The 20,314-nt window shown below is 44.5% G+C and overlaps 1 protein-coding gene across 9 annotated transcripts in view; it reads right to left on the minus strand.

Moving 5' to 3' along the window:
• LOC133367235 (signal transducer and activator of transcription 5B) overlaps positions 1-20,314 on the minus strand; it is a 79,491-nt gene that overhangs the window by 49,193 nt on the left and 9,984 nt on the right. For 3 of the 9 annotated variants that reach the window (XM_061591223.1, XM_061591224.1, XM_061591222.1), the window contains exon 3: positions 11,027-11,066. The exons of 4 other annotated variants lie outside the window; for them this stretch is intronic. In XM_061591223.1, the coding sequence (XP_061447207.1) occupies positions 11,027-11,045 (19 nt within the window). In that variant the 5' untranslated portion in view covers positions 11,046-11,066. Of the gene's footprint in view, positions 1-11,026; positions 11,067-15,699; positions 15,865-20,314 lie in introns of those variants that run through there. 2 more of the 9 variants (XM_061591231.1, XM_061591228.1) reach the window with 2 other exon arrangements.

Below are 20,314 nucleotides of genomic sequence, written 5' to 3' on the forward strand. Positions count from 1 at the left end.
CACCCAGCATCACCAATCTGGAATTGCTCCTACTAAGTAGGAGAAGGATCACCAAAATACCATGCCATTAGCTCCATACTTGAAGAACCTATCCAGAAGAATACCCTGCTCAATGCCATCAAAAGTAATTGAGAGATCCAGGGAAATTATCAAGGGTTGCACTCCCTTTGCCTTCTCTCAGGATCCATCTACGCCAAAACAAAGCCTAGAGCCTTATCAATATGGGTTCGGATAATCAGTCTTTCAAGAATGCCTGGAGTTGCCAACTACCACCCTTGCCCAAAAAGGGAACATTTTTGACCAGCTTATAGTGATTACAGTCCTAGGGTCCCAGAGGAAATTCTTCAGAAGCAGCCTTATTTAAGGTCACCAGGACCACTTCCTCTCACAGGAAGGCATTAATAATACCTTGAAGCTAGTCAGGCAATACCCCTCTGATGATTTTCAGCCATGATGAGATTAGCAGACAGGTAATAGGCCATACTCCTCCAAGTACCTTGTCCATAGGCCACAATAACTAAAATTCATCCCATAAAACAGGGTGAGGTGGTGCTCTGCATATATTTATTACCTCTTATTGTAAAATGTGCAACACTGCAGTCGCAGAGGATTCAAGCAATCTTACTCTCAAAGTGTCTTGCAAATCACGGCATGCTTTCAAAGGGTTTTATATATCCCCTATGGACCAAGACCAAGTAAACCCCAAACTACGACAAAAAGCTCCTCTGGGTAAGACACTAAGAATGCAATGGTGGCAAAGTATTTTTCTACACTGCCATCACTTTCCCAGAGAGGGTGTAATAATGCACTCTTACCTGTGTTCAGCTGTGGTCACATTAAGTTTAATGGGTTCTAGCCCCCTGTCTTCCTGTATCATCTCCCCTAGCTCTCTGGTAAAATAGGGGGCCAACTAGACTCTGTACTGTGAGAAAGAAAGAGTGTGACTTAGACAGGGATAGCCAACATGGTGCCCGGTGTTATGGACTACAACACCCATCAGCCAACATGGCCACTTGTCAGGAATGATGGGAATTGTAGTCCACAACATCTAGAAGGCACCATGTTTGACAGCCCTTCAGCTAGGGCATTAACACAAGTGCCAGCCATGCCAAGTTGAAATTCCCAAGGGCCCTCAGTATCCTGCCCAAACTCAAAGAACTCAGACACGGCTGTGGTTTTTTTTTATTGTAGTAAGAGACAGTTTCAATTCAGTGTGCTTCACGAATCTACCTACAGCTTTCTCAGAACTGAGCATGTCTCTAGGACTAACTAGGCACAACTTCACGGACTAAGACATTGACTCAGCAACTACTCCCCCCCTTCACTTGGCTCAAGTAAGGTTGGACGGGCACCCTGCTTGCATGTGCCAAATGCCACTGATGGGAGTGCATGCGCAGGTGAAGACTCTGCCTCATCTGTGTCTCTTGAATCTCCTGCCACATTGACCTCCTGACGCAAGGCAAAGGCGGTGCCTCCATCACCATCCTGTCTTCCCCCTCCAAAGGAGGACGACAGCCCGATGGCAACTTGAATGCAGGGAGAGGGGAAGCGTCAGGCTAGGAAACAACCAGCAGATCAGGTTGACTCTCCACAGTGGTATCTGGAGCTGCTGGGGTTGAACTTTCAAAGTCCAGAGCTGGGACGCCTTCTGAGTCCCCCTCCCCGCCTCGAACATCCCACTCTAAGTTCTCCTCCTCCGCTTTGTTCTTGTCCGTCCACCCCCCTCCAGCAGGGCTCACAACATCATCACCCTCTCCATGCCAAGCCTCCCCCACCCTGGAGGCTTGGATTTGCTCTCTCACCAACTCCGGCACATGAATGTCTGATGCAACCTCCCAGGATCTTTCCTCCAGTCCAAAATCCCTCCAGTGGATCAAATACTGCAACTTTTCTTGGTGCCGGCAGAAGTACAGGATCTGCTCCACCTCATATTCTTCTTGCATGTCAACAATTACTGGTGGCGGTGGGGTGGCGGGCACCTGGTAGGGATTTGGTGGGTCTGCTGGGGTTAGCAAGGAATGGTGGAATACTGGGTGAATCTTCATGGAGGCGGGCAAGCATAGATGCAACGCTACTGGGTTAATCTGTGCCTCTACTTCGAAGGGCCCCACCCTCCTAGCCTCTAGTTTGTGACAAGGCGCATTCATTGGCAAATAACGCATAGATAGCCACACTCTATCTCCCACCTGTACCTCAGGGTCAGGCTGACGGAACTGGTCAGCAACTCTGATAGGCGGCCTTAGCCCTTGCTAATTGCTCTTGTAACAGCTGCTGAATCGCCTGTAATTCTTGCACAAACTCTGCCACCGCAAGTACTGCCAGGGTGGACTTAGGAGTGGGGAAAGTGCAAGGGTGGTAGCCAAAATTGGCAAATAAGGGAGTTTGTTGGGTAGAGGCATACACAGAATTATTGTAGGCAAACTCAGCCAGGGGCAATAAAGACACCCAATTGTCCTGCTGATAATTGACATAATAGTGGAGATACTGCTCCAGGGTGGTGTTCACTTTCTCCGTTTGCTCATCCATCTGGGGGTGGTGTGACAAAAGACAGTCATAATTCATTCTGTAGCAGCTGCAACAGGGCATGCCAGTACTGGGTCATTAACTGGCAGCCCAATTCGAGACCAGGCTGGTTGGGAGTCCGTGCAACTAGAAAATGTGCTGAATAAACAACTACACAGTCTCTTGGGCTGTCAGTACCCCAGCACATGGAATGAAATGGGTCATCTTGCTGAAGGCATCTACGACCACCAGAACAGTAGTTTTTCCCTGAGAGACAGGTAAGTTCATGACAAAGTCCAGCGTTACCAGTCGCCAGGGTCCCTCAGGCATGGGGAGTGGCTCCGGTAGTCTGGCTGGTCACCCAGGGGTGTGCTTGGCTCTCATGCATATGGGGCAGGATTGAACATATCTCTTGATGTCATGCTTTATTCCTGGCCACCCGAAATCACACATGACAGCCTGCAGCATTTTGAACACCCCAAAATACCCTGCAGTCAGGGCATCGGGGCACTGCCATAGAACTTTGGCTCTGATCTTCCCGCAGGGCATGTACAGGGCCTCAGGATGGTAGAGCAACACACACCCCTGGGAGAAGCCCAGAGTGCAGTCCTGAGGGGGCTGCTTCAGTTCTCGCACCTGATCCTGAGCAAAAAGGTCTTGTTCCTGAGCAGCGCCCAGCTCCTCAATGCACAGATCAGGACAGGCTGCTGCCACCATCATGTCTAAGTGTATGATGCAGTGTAATGGGGGTTCAGGCCAGGTTTCATGGTACTCAGGCTTGCAGGACAGTGCATCAGCCCTGTGGTTTTGATCCAGGGAACGTAGTTGATGTGGAAATGAAACCTCTCAAAGAACTGGGCCCAGTGCACTTGCCATTGGTTCAGCTTATGGGCCGTTTGTAGGCTCTCAAGGTTCTGATGGTCGGCGAGGACCTCCACCTCATGCTGGGCTCCTTCCAAGAGGTGTCGCCAGGTCTCGAATGAGTCTCGGATAGCTAGTAAGTCCTCCCATACAGTATAGTTCTGCTCTGAACTAGTCAGCTTTTGGGAGAAATAGGCACAAGGAAACAGTCCACCCCCTTTTTTGGCGGGTTGTAACAGCACCACTTCAATGGCCATGACCGAGGCATCCATTTCCACCACAAACGGTCGGTGGGGGTCAGCAGGTAGTATTGGTTCCGAGGAGAACAACTTTAGTTGCTTGAAAGCCTGTTGGGCAGCTTCTGTCCAACGAAAGGGGCCAGTCCCTTTCAGACAGTCTGTTAGTGGGGCAGTCATGTTGGAAAAGGCAGCAATGAAGTGTCTGTAGCAGTTGGTGAACCCCAGAAATCGCTGTAGGTCCTTTTTGGTTTGGGGGGCAGGGAAGCACACAATGCACCTCTTCCGGGTCCATCTCTACCCCAGTGGGGGTTATACGATATCTTAGGAAGTCCAGGGTGGTTAGATCGAATCCACATTTCTCCACCTTGGCAGTCTCTGCATCACAGCGCTCACATGAGCCTCATGCTGTTCTGAGGAATCAGAGTAAATAAGGATGTCATCTAAATAGACTATCATAAAGCGATTTAAGTAGTCCCAAAAGATATCATTTATACTATTTTGGAAGGCAGCTGGAGCATTCGATAGTCCAAAAGGCATGACCAGGTACTCAAAGTGGCCATACAGAGTCTTGAAGGCAGTTTTCCACTCATTCCCTTCCCTGATCCTGACAAAGTTGTAGGCTCTGTGCAGGTCTAGTTTAGTGTAGATCTTGGCCGTTCACAGTTGCTCCAGCATCTCATTGATGAGGGGAAGTAGGTAGCTGATGGGAATGGTGATTTTATTCAGTTCCCGGTGGTCATGGCAGGGACGAACTTCCCCACTTTTCTTTTTGACAAATAGTAAAGGAGCCCTGGCAAGAGACTTTGAGGGTCAAATAAACCCATACCACAGGTTGACATCCAGGAAGTCTCTTAGCGCTGCCAATTCTGGCTCGGACAATGAATATATGCACCCAGGGAGCAAGTCCATGGCACAGTCATAGGGCCTATGGGATGGCAACTGGTCAGCCTCCTTCTTGACAAAGATGTCCCAATAATCTTGGCACTTTGCAAGCAGAGAAGCCTCCTCAGGCGGGGACCGTTGCGGCCTCAGTAGGCTGGCAGTGTCATTTGCAATAGTCCAACTGGAACATCACAGTTGCTTCCCTCCAAGAGATTGTAGGATCATGTTGCGTCAACCATGTCATTCCCAGAACCACCAGGAATCGGAGCAGGGCGACTAAGTAGAAGGACAGCCACTCTACATGCCCAGGTAGCTCCACTCGTAGCCCAGCAGTTGCCTGGGTGACTGCTCCTGATGTCAAGGGCTGTCCATCTATGGTATCCATGGACAGAGGATTCTCCAGCATGGTGATTGGGATGTCGTGTTGTTTAGCAAGTCCAAGTCCATAAAGTTACTGGACACCCCCAAATCGACCTTGGCAAACACTTGGACATGTTGGCCCGAGGGCAAGCCTAGACAGATTGGCAGGTGTAAGGCAGACTTTGGCAGGAGATGGCCAACTTGAGGTCCCTGGCTTACAGTTGATCCCAGCTCATGGACTTCTACAAGAGCTGGGATTTGGAGTTCTCCTGCACTGGGGTCTTCTCCGACTTAGGGGCAAGTCTTTGTGAGGTGTCCCACCTTCGCACAGTAGAGACATAACTCCTCTCTCCAATGCTTCTCTTTCTCTGCCTCAGTCAGGCGTAGCCATGCCCCCTATCTGCATGGGCTCCACCCCCAACTAGATGGAGGTTCCCATGCTGAGTGAGAAGCACATGCAAGGGAGTGGTGTGGGAGGCAAGACTCGGGCCACATCAGCCTTGCGTTCTGGGCAACTACCAAGTCTGCTGTCTATCTGCAGGCACAGCTGGATGAGCTCTGGTAAGTTGTCCGGTAGCAGGGTTCGCACCAATTCATCAAGGATCTTGCTGCTGAGGCCGTTATGGTATAGGTACATCAAAGCACACTCATTCCAGTCCGCCTCTTGGGCCAGGATACAAAACGTGTTGGCATAAGTCCCAACAGAGTTTTTGCCCTGCCGCAGGGTCCAAACTAGCGGGCCACGGTGGCCTTCCACTGGGGGTCCCAAAAGATTTCCGCCATGGCCTCAGCAAAGTTATCATACTGGGCTAGCACGGGGTCGTTCCGAAGGAACAGAGGTGTTGCCCACCGGACAGCCTCCCCCTCCAGAAGGCTGATGATGAAGGCCACTTTCAAGGAGTTGTTCGGAAAATCCGACTGCCACACATGGATGTAAAGCTCACACTGAGCAATGAATGTGGTGAACTACTCTTTTTTCCCACTGTAATGGAGGGGCAGCCCCACAGGCATCTTAAGACAAGGTGCAGGCACTGATGGGGCTGGGGCAGCCCGCTGCTGCAGGACTGAGACTTAATTCCCAAGCTGAGTCACTTGCAGGCGCAAGGTCTGATTCGCTGTTCGGAGGGCCTTGGTCTCGGCTCAGAATTTCTGGAGGTCGGCTAGCATGGTCTCAAAGGCTCACCGATAGTCCTCCCGTCCCGCTGCTCACTTCCACCTCTGTCCTCGGGTGGAGGAGGTGGTGGCTGAGTCAAACTGTCCTGCCCAAACTCGAAGAAATCAGACTCAGACATGGTTGTGGTTTTTTATAGTAAGAGACAGTTTCAATTCAGTGAGCTTCATGAATCTACCTACAGCTTTCTCAGAACTCAGCATATCTCTAGGACTAACTAGGCACAACTTCACGAAACTAAGATGTTGGCAACTACTCCTCTCCCAACTCAGCTTAAGTAAAGTTGGGCGGACACCCTGCTCGCGTGTGCCAACTGCACCATTGGGAGTGTGTGCACAGGTGAAGACTACCTCAATTGTGTCTCTTGTAGGCGGAGCCTCTGTCACCGTCTCGTCTTCCCTCTCTGAGGGACGAGGACTGCCTGCTGGCGACTTGGGTGCAGGGAGAGGGGAAGCATCAGGCTGGGAAACAACCAGCTGGTCAGTTTGCCTCTCCACAGGGGTATCTGGAGCTGCTGAGGTTGAACTGTCAAAGTCCAGAGCTGGGGTGCCTTCTGAGTCCCACTCCCCACTAGGCCCCTCACCGGCTTGAACATCCCACTCTAGGTCCTCCTCCTCTGCTTTGTTCTCGTCTGTCACCCCCATCCAGCAGGGCTCACAACACTCAGGCACCCATTGGAACCCATTACCCTCCAGAGGTAATAGGCCCACCATAGTTATATGTGTTGAGTGAAGTATTGCTTTTTGTTGGTCCTCAACATGCTGTCACTCAGCTTCATTGGGTATCCCAAGTTTTAGCAGGGAGAAAAAGAATCCCTCTCTTCACTCATAATTTTACAAATCAATTAATATCCCCCCCCCAGTTTTAAAAGCAAAACAACTAATGCACTCGAAGCCCTTTACCCTTTCCTCTTTTCTGTTTCTACACTGTGAAAAAGCACTAAGCCACAGCCCTTATATGTTAGTCAGAGACGTGAAGGCCCGGGAAAAAAATGGACAAATGGGGTGAGAGGTTTTCTTCCCCCATTTTCTTTTTTTTTTTTAATTGGAAACAAAACAGGAAAAGAGTTTTCCTGAATTTTTCCAGACCTTCATCTCTATAATGTTAGTACATACATACTACCACATATTCAAATTTATTTTTTGGCAGAGATTTATTTCTTGTCACAGCAAAGGACTGGATTGCAAAAATCTCTCTCTAGCTATCCTGACCCAGTTGTTATTTGCATGCTGTGCTATCCTCTAAAAATTAAGAGGACTTAGACAGTCGTAACCTTGAGGATTAGTAGCCAATATGAAGCCCATAATAGCTCCTGCTAAATAAAGAGGGCACCAAACTCCATCAGAGTGGCTGCAGCCTACCACAAAACGTGGTCAGACATAAAGAAGTTGAGAGTGACACATTTGAGGGAGATGGGGGCTTCTAAGGGAAACGCACACACTGCCATTTATGAAGCTGAGAGGTAAAAAGCATTAGGAACAGACTGGGCTTCTCAGCAAGAGCGTACTGACTGCCAGCAATAAACAGAAATGTTGCATACAAATTCTTAACAGCAAGAAAAACTCATTACTGGAATAACCTGCTGAAAGGTTTTATTGGGCTGTTATCTCCTCCAAGTTTTTTTGAACAAAAGGATTTTTGGGGATAGAAATCTACATCAGAGCAACAAGAGTTTTAGTTCTAGCCTTTTTTCTGGGCACAACTATGCAAGTTCAGGCACTTTTTCAATCCATAGCAAGAGATAAATTGCAAGAAGCAGAAGGTGCAGGAAAGGGAAACTTGGAGAATGGTGGATTATGGAAGCCCTATCAATCTCCAAGCTTTACAATAGAGGGACAGATGCTCTCTAATAAGACCACTAGCAGCATGAAAGATTGTGAAATGAGGGCCATCAGACACAAGCCATTTACTGAATGGGTGGTTCACTGTTGTTAGATGGAGCCTGCCTTCAGAAGAGCTCAGAGTTTGTGGGGTGGTGTAATTTCTCACATCCTTTTTTCCCTCCCATTACCAATTTTCTTAAAGTGAGTGTATAGAGAGGCAGCTATTTGACTCGGACCTTTGCTTTAGTCTACTCATAATTCACCTGTCTCTCTTGCACACATTCAAGAAACTTCTGGGAAGCTGAACAGCAAGTGTGTGTCTCAAACCATGCCTTCCTATTTGCCAAGGCGCATGTTTTCCAGGCCCTCCCCTGCATGCCACTTAAGAGAAGAAGCCTTTAGGGTCTCTGTTTCACGAAGACAGAGGGCTGAAAGGGGGGGCAATGTTTTTGTTTTTATTTATTTCCAGGTGGCCTTTTAGGGCACAGCTCTCTCAAGACAACTTCCATTAAACCACCATACAATACATGATCATATTTCAATTAAAAAATCATTCACCTAGTCCACAGATTCTCAAACTGTGGTCTGCAAATTCCATTCTGGTGTTCAACAGAAAAAGTAAGGAACAGCTAAGAATATTTGTACTTGGTTGATTTTTTTCTGATAATGCAGATCAAGGCTGTTTTGACCAGAGCCAAATCATCAAAAGGCTAACAAGGCCATGGCCTAGGGCTCATAGTTTTCATAATACTGTGCTAATTTTGATGATAATGCTGGTGAAGAAGAAAATAACATTATTTTATTATTCATATTTAACTCATAATAACCATATGGTTATTAAACTATGATTGTGAATGTGCTTTGATTTACTCAACAAAAAAGTTCAGTCCACTAAGACCTTTGGTAATTTTCAAGTGGCCCATGACAAGTTTTGAGAACCCCTGATCTAGTCTAAACCCCAGCTTCAGTCGTAATTGCTAGCCCCCAAAGATCAGCCTCTGCAAACCAGACTCTGATGTGGGAAGAGATTTTATAAGTGCTCACAGTGCAATTAAAGCTACATCTCCCAAAAAACAGTACAGTTTAAGAACAAAGAAAAAGCAGGGGCCACACAGTTTTCAGAAGTCTCATTTTGAAAATAAAACTTTAAAAAGTGAAAGGCTCAGAAAATGATGAGGCATTATGGATACATGAAGCTGACTTTTATAATGATCCAACTAGCCCAGTATTCTCTGCTCTGACTGGCAGTGGCTTTCCATGGTTTCTGACAGAGGTTTGCCGACTGAAATTAAAAGAATTCTCAAACTGGCACACAATGCCAAGGACATGGGGAGGTTACATGTGCTAAGAAACGCCCAACGCACTCAAGACAACCGCATTCCTAACTGGGCTAATAGTTGCAATTGAAGTGCCAGTAGAAGGAAAAGTTGCAATTTCTGAATAAAATACTGTTTTTTCAGTGCCTTGGAAAAAGCTATATACCTCCTTAATCAAAACTGTTACCTCAAGGAAATACATGCCTCACATCCATAAACAAATGAGCAAGAATTGAGCACTGAGAGTTTTTTTGGGGGTGTGTGTCCTCCTTGTGTCAGGATACTGGGCTTGATGAAACATGTATTCTTTTACAACCCTATGAAATGACATAACATAAATATCTAAAAGAATCACTGCCCAAATCTACTATGAAAATGTTATGTTCTTCTCACACCTGAGAAGAGAATAATGTTAAGTAATTGGTTTGTTGGACCAAACATCATCAAAAGTTCTAAATGCTTCCAGCTATAGCAGCTGCTTTACAAAACCCCAGGGCTCAAGCATCAGATGAGGCAAGGTATTTTTCTATCTCTGTGATGAGAGATGCCAACGAAACCTTAATCCAACTGGGAGAGTCCAGGTTAAACCTGCCCTTAATCTCTAACGTAATAACAAATCACTCTGAATAAAGCAGCATCTGTCTGCACATATACACTTAAAAATGTATCATTTTGCAAATACTGACAAAAGGCAAAGATCGCAGGGTTTCCGAATCATTAATACGTGCAAGGAACAAGGAGTATTCCAGGTTCAAACAAAACAAGGAGTCCTTCTGCCTCAGTGTTCACAAATGACTTTTTTTGTACTTTTTGTACCAAACAACTCTTAAAAAGAAATTAGGGTGTGTGCAAGTGGTACATTCTTTTAAAAAAACAACATCTGATGCAGACAGTTTAACCCAGCATGTTACCTTAATTAGCTATTGCAAGTTCAAAGCTAACTGGTTTTTGTGTAGGAGGCCTGGGAAACAATGCAAGAGAGTTGGGAAATCCCAGGCACCTTGCTTCCTTGAGATCTGATGCTGGTGCACAGAAATGTTTAAAAATCTGTCCAGACTGTGCAGGAGCACTAGCTCCTAAAATAAAATGAACAGCAACACTCAGAGAATAGATTTTGCCCCCCAGACCTGCCACAGAACCTTTTCCATAGCAGACCCATGATTCTGGAATTCATTGCCAGCTGACCTCCGCAAAGCTAGTCCATTGCAATCCTTTAGAAGGTCTTCAAATACCTCTTTGTTTCAGGTGGCCTATGCATGAGGGAAGTTTTCTTCTTTATGGTGCTCTTTTTATCTAATAGCTTGCCTGAAAATTCTATTATATTCTGGGCTGGATGTGTGGTTTTTAGTATTGCTGGTTTATTAATATTGAGGGTGTTTTATAAAAATTGTATTGTATTTCTATTCTGCTGTTTTTATTCTTTCATTGTATTATTATTGAAACTGTAATTTTGAGTTGTTATTACGTAAGCCACCTTGAGAGAGTTTTTACTTATAAAGGTGGTCAATAAATATTTTAAATATAAATAATAAACACTTCCCACCTTTTCCCTGTTCCATCAGAGATTTCTCATATCCTTATTATTAGCTCAGCCTTCCAATTCACTGGTAGCTCTATATAAATCCTTCCTGAATCAGGCAGTAAAACTCAGTCACTGACATTATTAATGTGCCAACTTTGCTCAGGACTTCCTTACAGGGCAGATTAAAAAGAAAAACATTTTTTTAATCAATGTTTTGTTTTTACAGACAGAATTTTAAATTTTAAGGTGGATTGTATGTTTTAATTTTTAATTTCAGTTAAGACTGTGCGCCTCTTACCTAGTTTAGAACGAAAACTGAATTTAACATAAATGTTAAATTCTACACTTACCTCTTAACACTGAATTCATGAATCTTTACTGAATCAAAGCCTAATTATGCAAAAGAAAAAACATGGGAGAAAATATTTGCCTTTATAAGCTCAAACATTATAATTATGATACAATGACCCATATACTGTATTATTATTGCTGTTAATTGTGAATATTTATGACTACAAATCAAACATGGTTTCCCATCTCATGGAGTAGCACTACTTTTGCCCAGTAATTGCATCTTAAGAAGAGCCCTGCTGGATCAGACCAAAGGCCTATCTAGTCCAGCATCCAATTTCCCACAGTGGCTAATCAGATACTTCTGAGAAGCCCACAAGTAGGACCTGAGCACAACAGCACTCTCCTGCTCATGTTCCACCACAACTGGCATTCAGTGTATACTTCCTCTCAACATGAAGGTTCAATTAAGCTAACATAGCTAATACCAACTGGCAGATCTATCCTCCACAAATATGTCTATTATTTTAAAGGGATCTAAGCTAGTGACTATTGCCACATCTTGAGGCAACAGCTTCCATAAATTTGGTGCCTTGCTTCTAGAATCTAGAAATATCTTGGCAGTTATTCCACTAGCACATAGAACCCGGTCTTTAGGCAGAGTTTTTGTCTTCAAATAAGTAATCTCGCTTAGTGCCCTTGCATGTGTACAAAGAGCCGAACAGAAACCTTTCCATTTTACAATTGCCACCAGTGTCTCCCAAAGAAGATATAATTCTACCTTTGCACATGCAAACAGAGCAGATATGTGAATAAACACACATGGTTGCCATGTCACGTCTAGGTTGCATTCAGTTACAAACTAATTTTAATTGTTATGCAATCAATTAGCATGCATCTTGTTCAGAACACACGTGACTTCAAAATAGGAAACTTTGTTTCAGTAAAAATAAAATATGTCTTTTTTCTTCTTGGCGATTTAAATTGCCTGGGCTTCAGATCAGACTAGTCCACCCTACTTTTTTCTTTAGCTTCACATATGTGTGAAGTTGCTTTCCACATCTTCAGTTCTTATTGGCCCCTGGCTAGAGATGTGAAGCCCGGGGGAGGCTTGAAAAATAGGAGGGGAAAATAGTCCACTACCAACCACCATTTCCCCCCCAGTTTTCTTCCAGACCATCACATCTCTAGACTTCCCTGAATATTGTTGAAGCCTGTATGACCATTTGGGTTGCATGGCAGTGTACAATACTTTAACATTTTGTTCATGTCAGGGAAATTGGAGGACCTGCTTGGCATAGGCAGGTACTCACAAAAGGTATTGGGGGGGGGAGAGAGAGAGAAAGAGGATACCTCCTAGACCAGGCCTTCACTACACAAGATCCAGGGCTTACTGTAGCCTTCTGGGAAATTTTCAAATATCTATTACTTCATTATAGTTGGTGAATTCATGGATGTACTGGGGGGAAACAATTAGTCTGGACTTTTGTTTGTTTAACTATATTTGTATAACTAAACCCTCTTATGTTACGCTGGCAGTTTGGAAGTGGTGCTGCACAGTTCTTTCACATGCCACTCTGGTACTGCAACAAGTCCCAGGCCATGTGGAAGAGGCTATCTAGTTGTTGTTGTCGTCTCTTGTTATTTGAAGGTCTCCCAGCAACTTTCAACAATGTTAAAAACAAAAACAAATATATCATACTATAAAAACAAAATAATAAAACACCACCATCCCCATGCAGCCACAGGAAGCTTTGGCAGCATATAATAACGGTCTATCAAATGCCTGGGGAAAAGGTAAGTTTTTACCTGGCGCAGAAAAGATGTCAATGAAAGTGCCAGGCAGACTTCACTGGGGAGCATTTTCCACAGATGAGGAGCCACAACTGAAAACTGATACTGTTAACTCCTAACCCCTTCAGCCTCCACTCCATTTCTAGGAAAGCCAGGTGATGTTGCCATAGTTAGGAGCTGCATTGAGAGCTCCATCCACAGAGACCAAAGTCTCTCATCATACCAAGGTTGCATGGGAAGGGGCCACATTGCAAGAGCTCCCATATCAGTAGTGTAACATAGGAAAGAGGGCCTAAGGCCAAGCTGGGTAAGAGTTAAGATGTGGGATGGAAGAATGTTGTGTTTACTACATCTGCACTGACCCTCATCTCCCTGGTTTTAGAGATACGTGATGTAGCTGGAACCATTTCCCCAATCCTTTCAGCCATCCATGCAACGTAGCTCACCTGAGCCCTCCGAGACTCTTTCAGCGTGAGAATTCGTGAGAGGGAATGTCCTGTATGCTGCTGCTGGCACCAACAAGGAGGAGTATAGGAGAGAGAAATAGAGCAAAGAAAATGATGGAAGACAGAAAAAAGTTAAACTGAGAGATGGAGGTGAAGAAAGACAGACGAGTAACAGAAAAAGAAGCAAAAGTGAGACTTTGGTGGTTCAGAGAAAAGAGAGTGCTACGGACAGACAGAAACATATGGGATGGGGGAGAGAGAGAGAGAGAGAGAAACCAAAAAATGGGGGTGCAGAGAGATCTGTGATGGTGCAGGAGAGAAGAGAGAGAATGCTATGAACTACAAAGGGAAAATGGGACTGCATCGTGATCTGGGAGTTAGGGGGAACAGCTAAGACAAGGGGATAGCAGAGATGGGGATGCAGACCTACATTTGTGCAAATAACAGGATGCAGAGTATAAACACAGCAAATGTACAACATGGAGGGGAGAAGAGTTAAGGTGGTATCCAAAGTTAGTCACGCTCAGAGTAGATCCACTGAAATTAGTGGATATGACTAATGTAGGTCCATTAATTCAATGGGTCTACTCTAAGTAGTTGAATATAAACCTTGGTGATTCAGAGAGAAAGAGCATGCTACAGGATTCCAAGACAGAAAAAGGGTTAACAAAGAGTGGGCTAGAACGAAAACAGTGAATTAAACAACAATGCAACAAAAAATGCCATTAACATAGCAGTGGAGCCTTCTTTAGTTAACAAGCATATAAAAGTGACCCTCAGAGTGTTTTGAGTTCATCACCCACCCTGTACTCACAACAAAACCACAAAGAATTCAGGACAAAGGCCATGATCATTCAGATGTTGGACTACAACCTGGGAGACCAGGGTTTGAATCCTCACACAGCCATGAAGTTCACTGGGTGACCTTGGGCCAGTCACTGCCTCTCAGCCTCAGAGGAAGGCAATGGTAAACCTCCTCTGAATACCACTTACCATGAAAACCCTATTCACAGGGTCGCCATAAGTCGGAATCAACTTGAAAGCAGTCCATTTCCATTTACCCAAATCAGAAATTCAATGAATGAGAGTGGTAAGTGAAGCTAGAAGATGGAGAGTTAGAGGAAGGGAGCCACGGAAGGAAGCAATTATCATCCCTGTAGCTCCTCCTTTAGCAAACATTTCACTAACATAGTGAATGTCAGATTATTGCTATTTTGCAAAGAGGAAAACAAAGTCACAGAAGAGTAAAACCTGTTCCCCAGTGGTATTGTCACTAAAGAGAACTTGTGGACATTGCATGTACATATTTAAACCAGCGAGGACACAGTCCAACCAAGCTTACAGAAAGGCCCTACATACATACACACACATAAAATAAAACGTGTGTGCTTATGTATGTGGTGTAATAATATTGTTATATTGTTACTACACATAGCAAACAATTAGAATCATGTGTGTGATTTTTTTTTAACAAATGCAGCAGATCTTTTAATTTAATTTAATTTAAAACAGGAAGGGGGAAGCCTGCAAATTTTCCTCAGTGCATCTGATCCCAGCAATGCAACACATATGTTCCAGCCCATGTTGCCTCTGCCTCTACCCAGCTGACAGAAATCACTGCACAATCAGTATGTAGCTTGCGTAGTCTTAAGGGCAGCATTACGCTTTGAGTGTGGGAGTGTTCTGGTGGGGAGAAAGATATCTGGCTTTCCACAGGACCATTTCCCCTATCCTCCTAGTAGCTGTAGTACAACAGCTATGTAAAAGGACTCCTTTGGTAATATGTTCAGCCCACAATAAAACTATTTTCAAACATGAAATCAGTTTGCAACAAATCCACTTTCAGTGATTGGGAGAGAGAAGAATTAACTTAGGCAGGGTTCCGAAGTAGAAGAAACAGCAGCCAAAGTTATCAAAAACAGCCTTGTCTTCTTGTGCAAAGAGGAAAGGAGAGCCACAAAAGCAAGACTGTCACAAACCACAGTCCCCAAAACAAATGGTGACCTTTGCTGCTGTCTGAAAGCACTCCTCACCATTTTTATGAACACAAAAGGACCACTGATGATGAAGGGATACAAAAGGAGAAAATAATGAGTGCAGCCGGAGCCTGCAGCCTGAGACGTCACCAAGCACGCAAGCTTGGCACTTAGGGAAGGTCACACAGCTTTATTTAATTTTCAAAAACAGCACAGCTATTCTGAATTGCTTTAGAGCATGCTGCTTGTTTGTGCAAGATACAAAAATAGGCAAACATTTCATTGGCTTTCCCTGTGCCATTCAACAGATATCACTGCGCAAGCATGCAGAACACCCAGCTCTCCAAATCAACAATAGGATGCTAAGCATGAAAGCAATGTACCCAATGTACAGTTTTCAAAATAAAGCAAGCATACTCTGCATCCGAGATGATGCAAAAGTTTACATAAAGCAATTTCGCTACAAACAAGCATGAATGTGAGAATTAAAAGGGGGGGAATGTTTGCCAAACTTACCAACAATTGTATGAGGCAAGACCAATCCGAGACCATGTTACAGCAAGATTACAACACAGCAGAAAGAGAAACTGTTAACACTAGGTTGGGAAACCGACCTACTTTGTCAAAGACACAAATGTCAAAGAGCAAGCTGTATATACAACTGATGAATATGCACAGCAAAGGTAGCAGATTAAACAGCGCCTTTGGGGTTTTGCAAGCAAACAGAGATCACTCGCTGTTCTACTGTCTGGGGCAGTCAGATGGGGGAATCCTGCTTTATCAGCAGCTTGAGTCCAGCCATATCATCCAGGAAGTGGTGTTCACAAAGAGCCACCCCCAGCACATCCCAGTGCTGCAGGGAAGAACAGTTAAAGGCGACGTACCATCTATCAGCTAGGAGATGTTCACAGCTGTCCTGGCACAAGCAGCCAAGCTTTTAATGAAAGCACACCACAAAGGCAACTCTCTCTTGCCACGGAACATTCCTACAGACAGCCTCAAACACATCTGACACACACAGAGATGTCATTTTATTATTCCCCAAGGGCTAGAAAAAGATCGGGAAATGTATAAGGAGGGTCAGAAAAGGCAAGAACCATAAACGGAAGGCCAATATTATTAATTTTCAAAAACTGAAGAGCAAATTTTAAAAATTACTTGCTACAAAACAAGTTGGAAAACAAGAAAGCCATTCAATATTGTATCTTCCTTCTCCTGTATACGGTCTAATGGAAATTTCTGGAACAAAGGCTCCAAATGCCTGCTTTTCTCATAATTTTCCTCTCTCTGTATTTGGTTTCAACACAATGCGTGACTCAGGCCATCTCTGGAGCCACTGGAAAATCACAAGTCAGAATACGAGGAATTACTGCCCAGCTCAGAAGCCACAGAGTCAAAATGATTTCTGTATTGAGCAGAACACAATTACCAGAAACAGCCTTTCACCCACCCACACTATGACGACGATTGCCAAGATTTGGACATGGAAGTAAAAATTTCCTGATAAAAACAGTTCAGGTTTTGTTATTACACAGTCACAAACAAGGGAAATCCCAGGCATACAGAAATAGTTCACTGCTGATTTTGAGCACAGGCAAATTGCCTTTGCCTGGAGAACTACTAAGGGCAAAACCTGAGTTTTGTGCACACAAAACATTTATCATTGAAACAACAATGCATGGATGACCATGAAGATGCATGTTCCACAAAACCCACCTCAGGCAGCTGTTCAGGGAGTCACAGAAAGGGCAGCAAATGGTTAATTACTGAATTTATTATTGTTCTATTTTTACTGCCAAGGAGGTGGAAAAGGCGCTTGTGGGATTTTCTGCCTCAGGTGCCAAAATAACCTGACTGGCCTTAGATGCTTTGTGCTTTGGCTGGGAAAGTGGGAGCTCCATTTACTACTCCACCTAGGGCAGTACAATGTCTTGGTGAGGGAACTACTGGCATTCCTAGAGCAAGGGTTAACTTGCTTAGAGGCAGAAAACCCATGAATTGATAAAAACAATAGGAAGGACAAAATATTTCAAAGCCACATATAATAACTGCAAGGTCACCAGCTACTTTCCAACTACTGAGGCACAGATCTTGCAGAAAATCACATTCAACCTTATTCAGCTACTTGGTGCTAATTTCAGTCCTGTCTCATATACTAACAGGGAGAGCAGAAAATGACCTTTCTGTGGAGGAACTTGGAAGAAAATGGCTCACCCCCATCTTACACAGAAATTCATCTCTGTAGACATGACTAAGTGCTGGCAAGTAACAGGCCAAAGGCACAAGCATGTACTCTGCCCTCTTTCTGTATTGTCCAATCACTCTGGCTTACACACTGGTAGTTGAGCAACGTGTTTTTGAAGCTTCAAGTATTAGCCAGCCTAGATTCTTCTAACAAAACAGTACCAAGCAGGAAGGGAACAACTTCTTGTGTTTCTTCTCGTCTGATCACTGAGCTTGTCCGCCCTGCACCCTTAAACCACACACAACTGAAATTTAACTTGCTGGTACCCACATGGTGTATATACAGAGATCAGTGCGATTCCCACATTTCTAATACATTTCTTTCACATCACACCATTTGCAAACAAATATTAAGACTGCTATCGTAATACCACTTTCTTGGGAGTAAATCCCATTGAAGTCAATGGGGCTTACTTCCAAGTAGACATTGTAAGGTTGCACTGTACATAAGACAAGAATGGGGAATCTGTGGCCCTTCATATGCTCCAGCCTTCCTTACTACACCTGCTCCTGGAGAACTGCAGCCTGATAAGGTGCCAGTACGTTGAGCCAGGTAGCCTAGCCTTGCCTTGGAGAGCAACTGTAAGAACTTTGCCACACCTATATTATTTCCAGATGAACAGCTAGTATTTAGAGGCTGTGCTGGGCTTAGAGGTAGTAAGTAGCACTAACAGGACTATTGCTTGCTGGGAGGTGAGTAGCAATGTTAGCCTTGCCCGTCCTTTACTGCACCTGGAGAGTTGCAGCCTGATGAGGAGCCAGAAGGTGGAGCCAGTTATCCCACCCTGGAGAGCAGCTGCAAGAACTTTGTGGAAGCTGTTTCCAGGGAGAAACCTACTGTGTGGGCAACTGTTTTGTGGACGGCAGTTATGCTGTGGTGAGAGCACAAATGCAACGCATGACCATATAAAGTGTGATTCGTGGTGTCCCTGGGTCTTTGCAATTTTATCTTTCTATTGATTTCTTGCATTGTATTTTTATATTTACTGCAGTCTTCTTGTATTTTATTTTGTATAAATCTGTTCACCTCTTTGGGGGCTTTGCCCAAAAAGCGGCACAGAAATAAACTGATGAGGATAATGGTATGTTGGAATGATTCTGGCAAGCATGGACAATGGCCAGAGATGATGGGAGTTGTAGTTCAACAATATCCAGAAGGCCACAGGAGCCCCCATCCCTGACATAAGGCATCATACTAGTAAAGGAAAATAGTAAACAAGGGACACACCACTGACACTACCTTGTTATTTTTGAGAACGAATGGAGAACCTATGGCCTTCAGATATTGAAGGACTAAAACTTCTATCATCCCTGACCCACTAGTCATGTTGGCTGGGGATGAAGAGGGGAAAAGCAAAGGTGCATGCTGAATGTCACATACTGAATTGAAATAACCAGCTAAGACTTTGGCTGCAGGTTTCTAATGTACTTAAAGTTAGTTATTTTAAACTCAGCAGCAAGCTAGGAAAATAATGTAAGAATGTATTAAAATATAAACATAATATCACCAAGTATAGGGTTTTAGATGAGATTATTATTCAAGGAACACAGAGTTACAACAGAAAATGTCTACTGACTGCCTTCCCAAGCCAAGTCAAACTGGGCCTCACACTGCAATATAATTACCTGGGAAGTAGTGTGGTTCTGTTTCCTATGCTGGGCTTCAACAAGTCAAAATTATTCCCTCATAAATTTTTTACACTCACAAAAGAGCACAACCATGTTTCCATCTACAGGGGAATTTAAAATAATGGCAGCCTATTCGACATGCAAAAGGAAATTATCTACAGCAAGGATGGGGAACCTATGACCTTCCAGAAGTTGTTGGGACTCCTATCAGCCCCTCTTATTAGCCCCAGTCAGGATGGAAATAGCCAGGGATGATGGGAATTGTATTCCAGCAGTTATCTGCAGAAGTAAGAGTCTGGGAAGTAAGGCTTGTGCATGTGTCCATATATGACAGCCTTTCCCACCTGGTGCCCTCCAGATGCTTTGGACTACAACTACCATCACATCTGACCATTAGCCACACTGGATGGGGCTGATGCAAGATGGAGTCCAAGAACATCTGGAGGACACCAGATTGGGGAAGACTAGTATACCACATATGATATGTTTCCTCATCCTTCCTCCCCCCCCCGCAACTTTCATGCCTTCTAACATGGCTTTCTTATGCCTTGAGAAGTCTCCTTGTGTTTGCCAATAAGCTACCTCCTTCTCTTCCTTTGGGAGAGCCAGTGTGGTGTTAAGGTGTTGGACTACGACCTGGGAGACCATGGTTCAAATCCCCACACAGCCATGAAACTCACTGGGTGATCCTGGGCCAGTCACTGCCTCTCAGCCTCATGAAAACCCTATTCATAGGGTCGCCATAAGTCAGAATCAACTTGAAGGCAGTACATTTACATTTTTCTCTTCCTTCAGGTAAAACCTTTCATGAATCACCACCTATTTCACCTTGCCTCTGGTGGCGGAAGATAGGCTTTGCAGTCGGGAGAACAAATGTTCAAAATCCCTACCGTCTCCAGTTAAAGCAGGGATAGGAAACCTGTGGCTTCCAGATACTGTTCAACCCCCAACTTGCATCAGCCCCAAACAGCATGGCCAACAGACCAGGGCTGCGTACACACCATATAAGCACATTTCCCCCCTAGAATCCTGGAAAACCGTAGCTTGTTAAGGATGCTGGGAATTGTAGCTCTGTGAGCGATAAAATACAGTTCCCAGGATTCAGGGGTGGAGGGAATGTGCTTTACATGCACGGTGTGTACACAGCCAGGGATAAAGGGAGTTGTTATCTAACAACATGTGGAAGGCCATAGATTAGCCATCTCTGAATTAAAGGATCTCCAGTAACATAGCCAGGAAACACCTCTGTCAGAAACCA

The sequence above is a fragment of the Rhineura floridana genome, chromosome 11 (genome assembly GCF_030035675.1).
Source record: "Rhineura floridana isolate rRhiFlo1 chromosome 11, rRhiFlo1.hap2, whole genome shotgun sequence".
Lineage (NCBI taxonomy): Eukaryota > Metazoa > Chordata > Lepidosauria > Squamata > Rhineuridae > Rhineura > Rhineura floridana.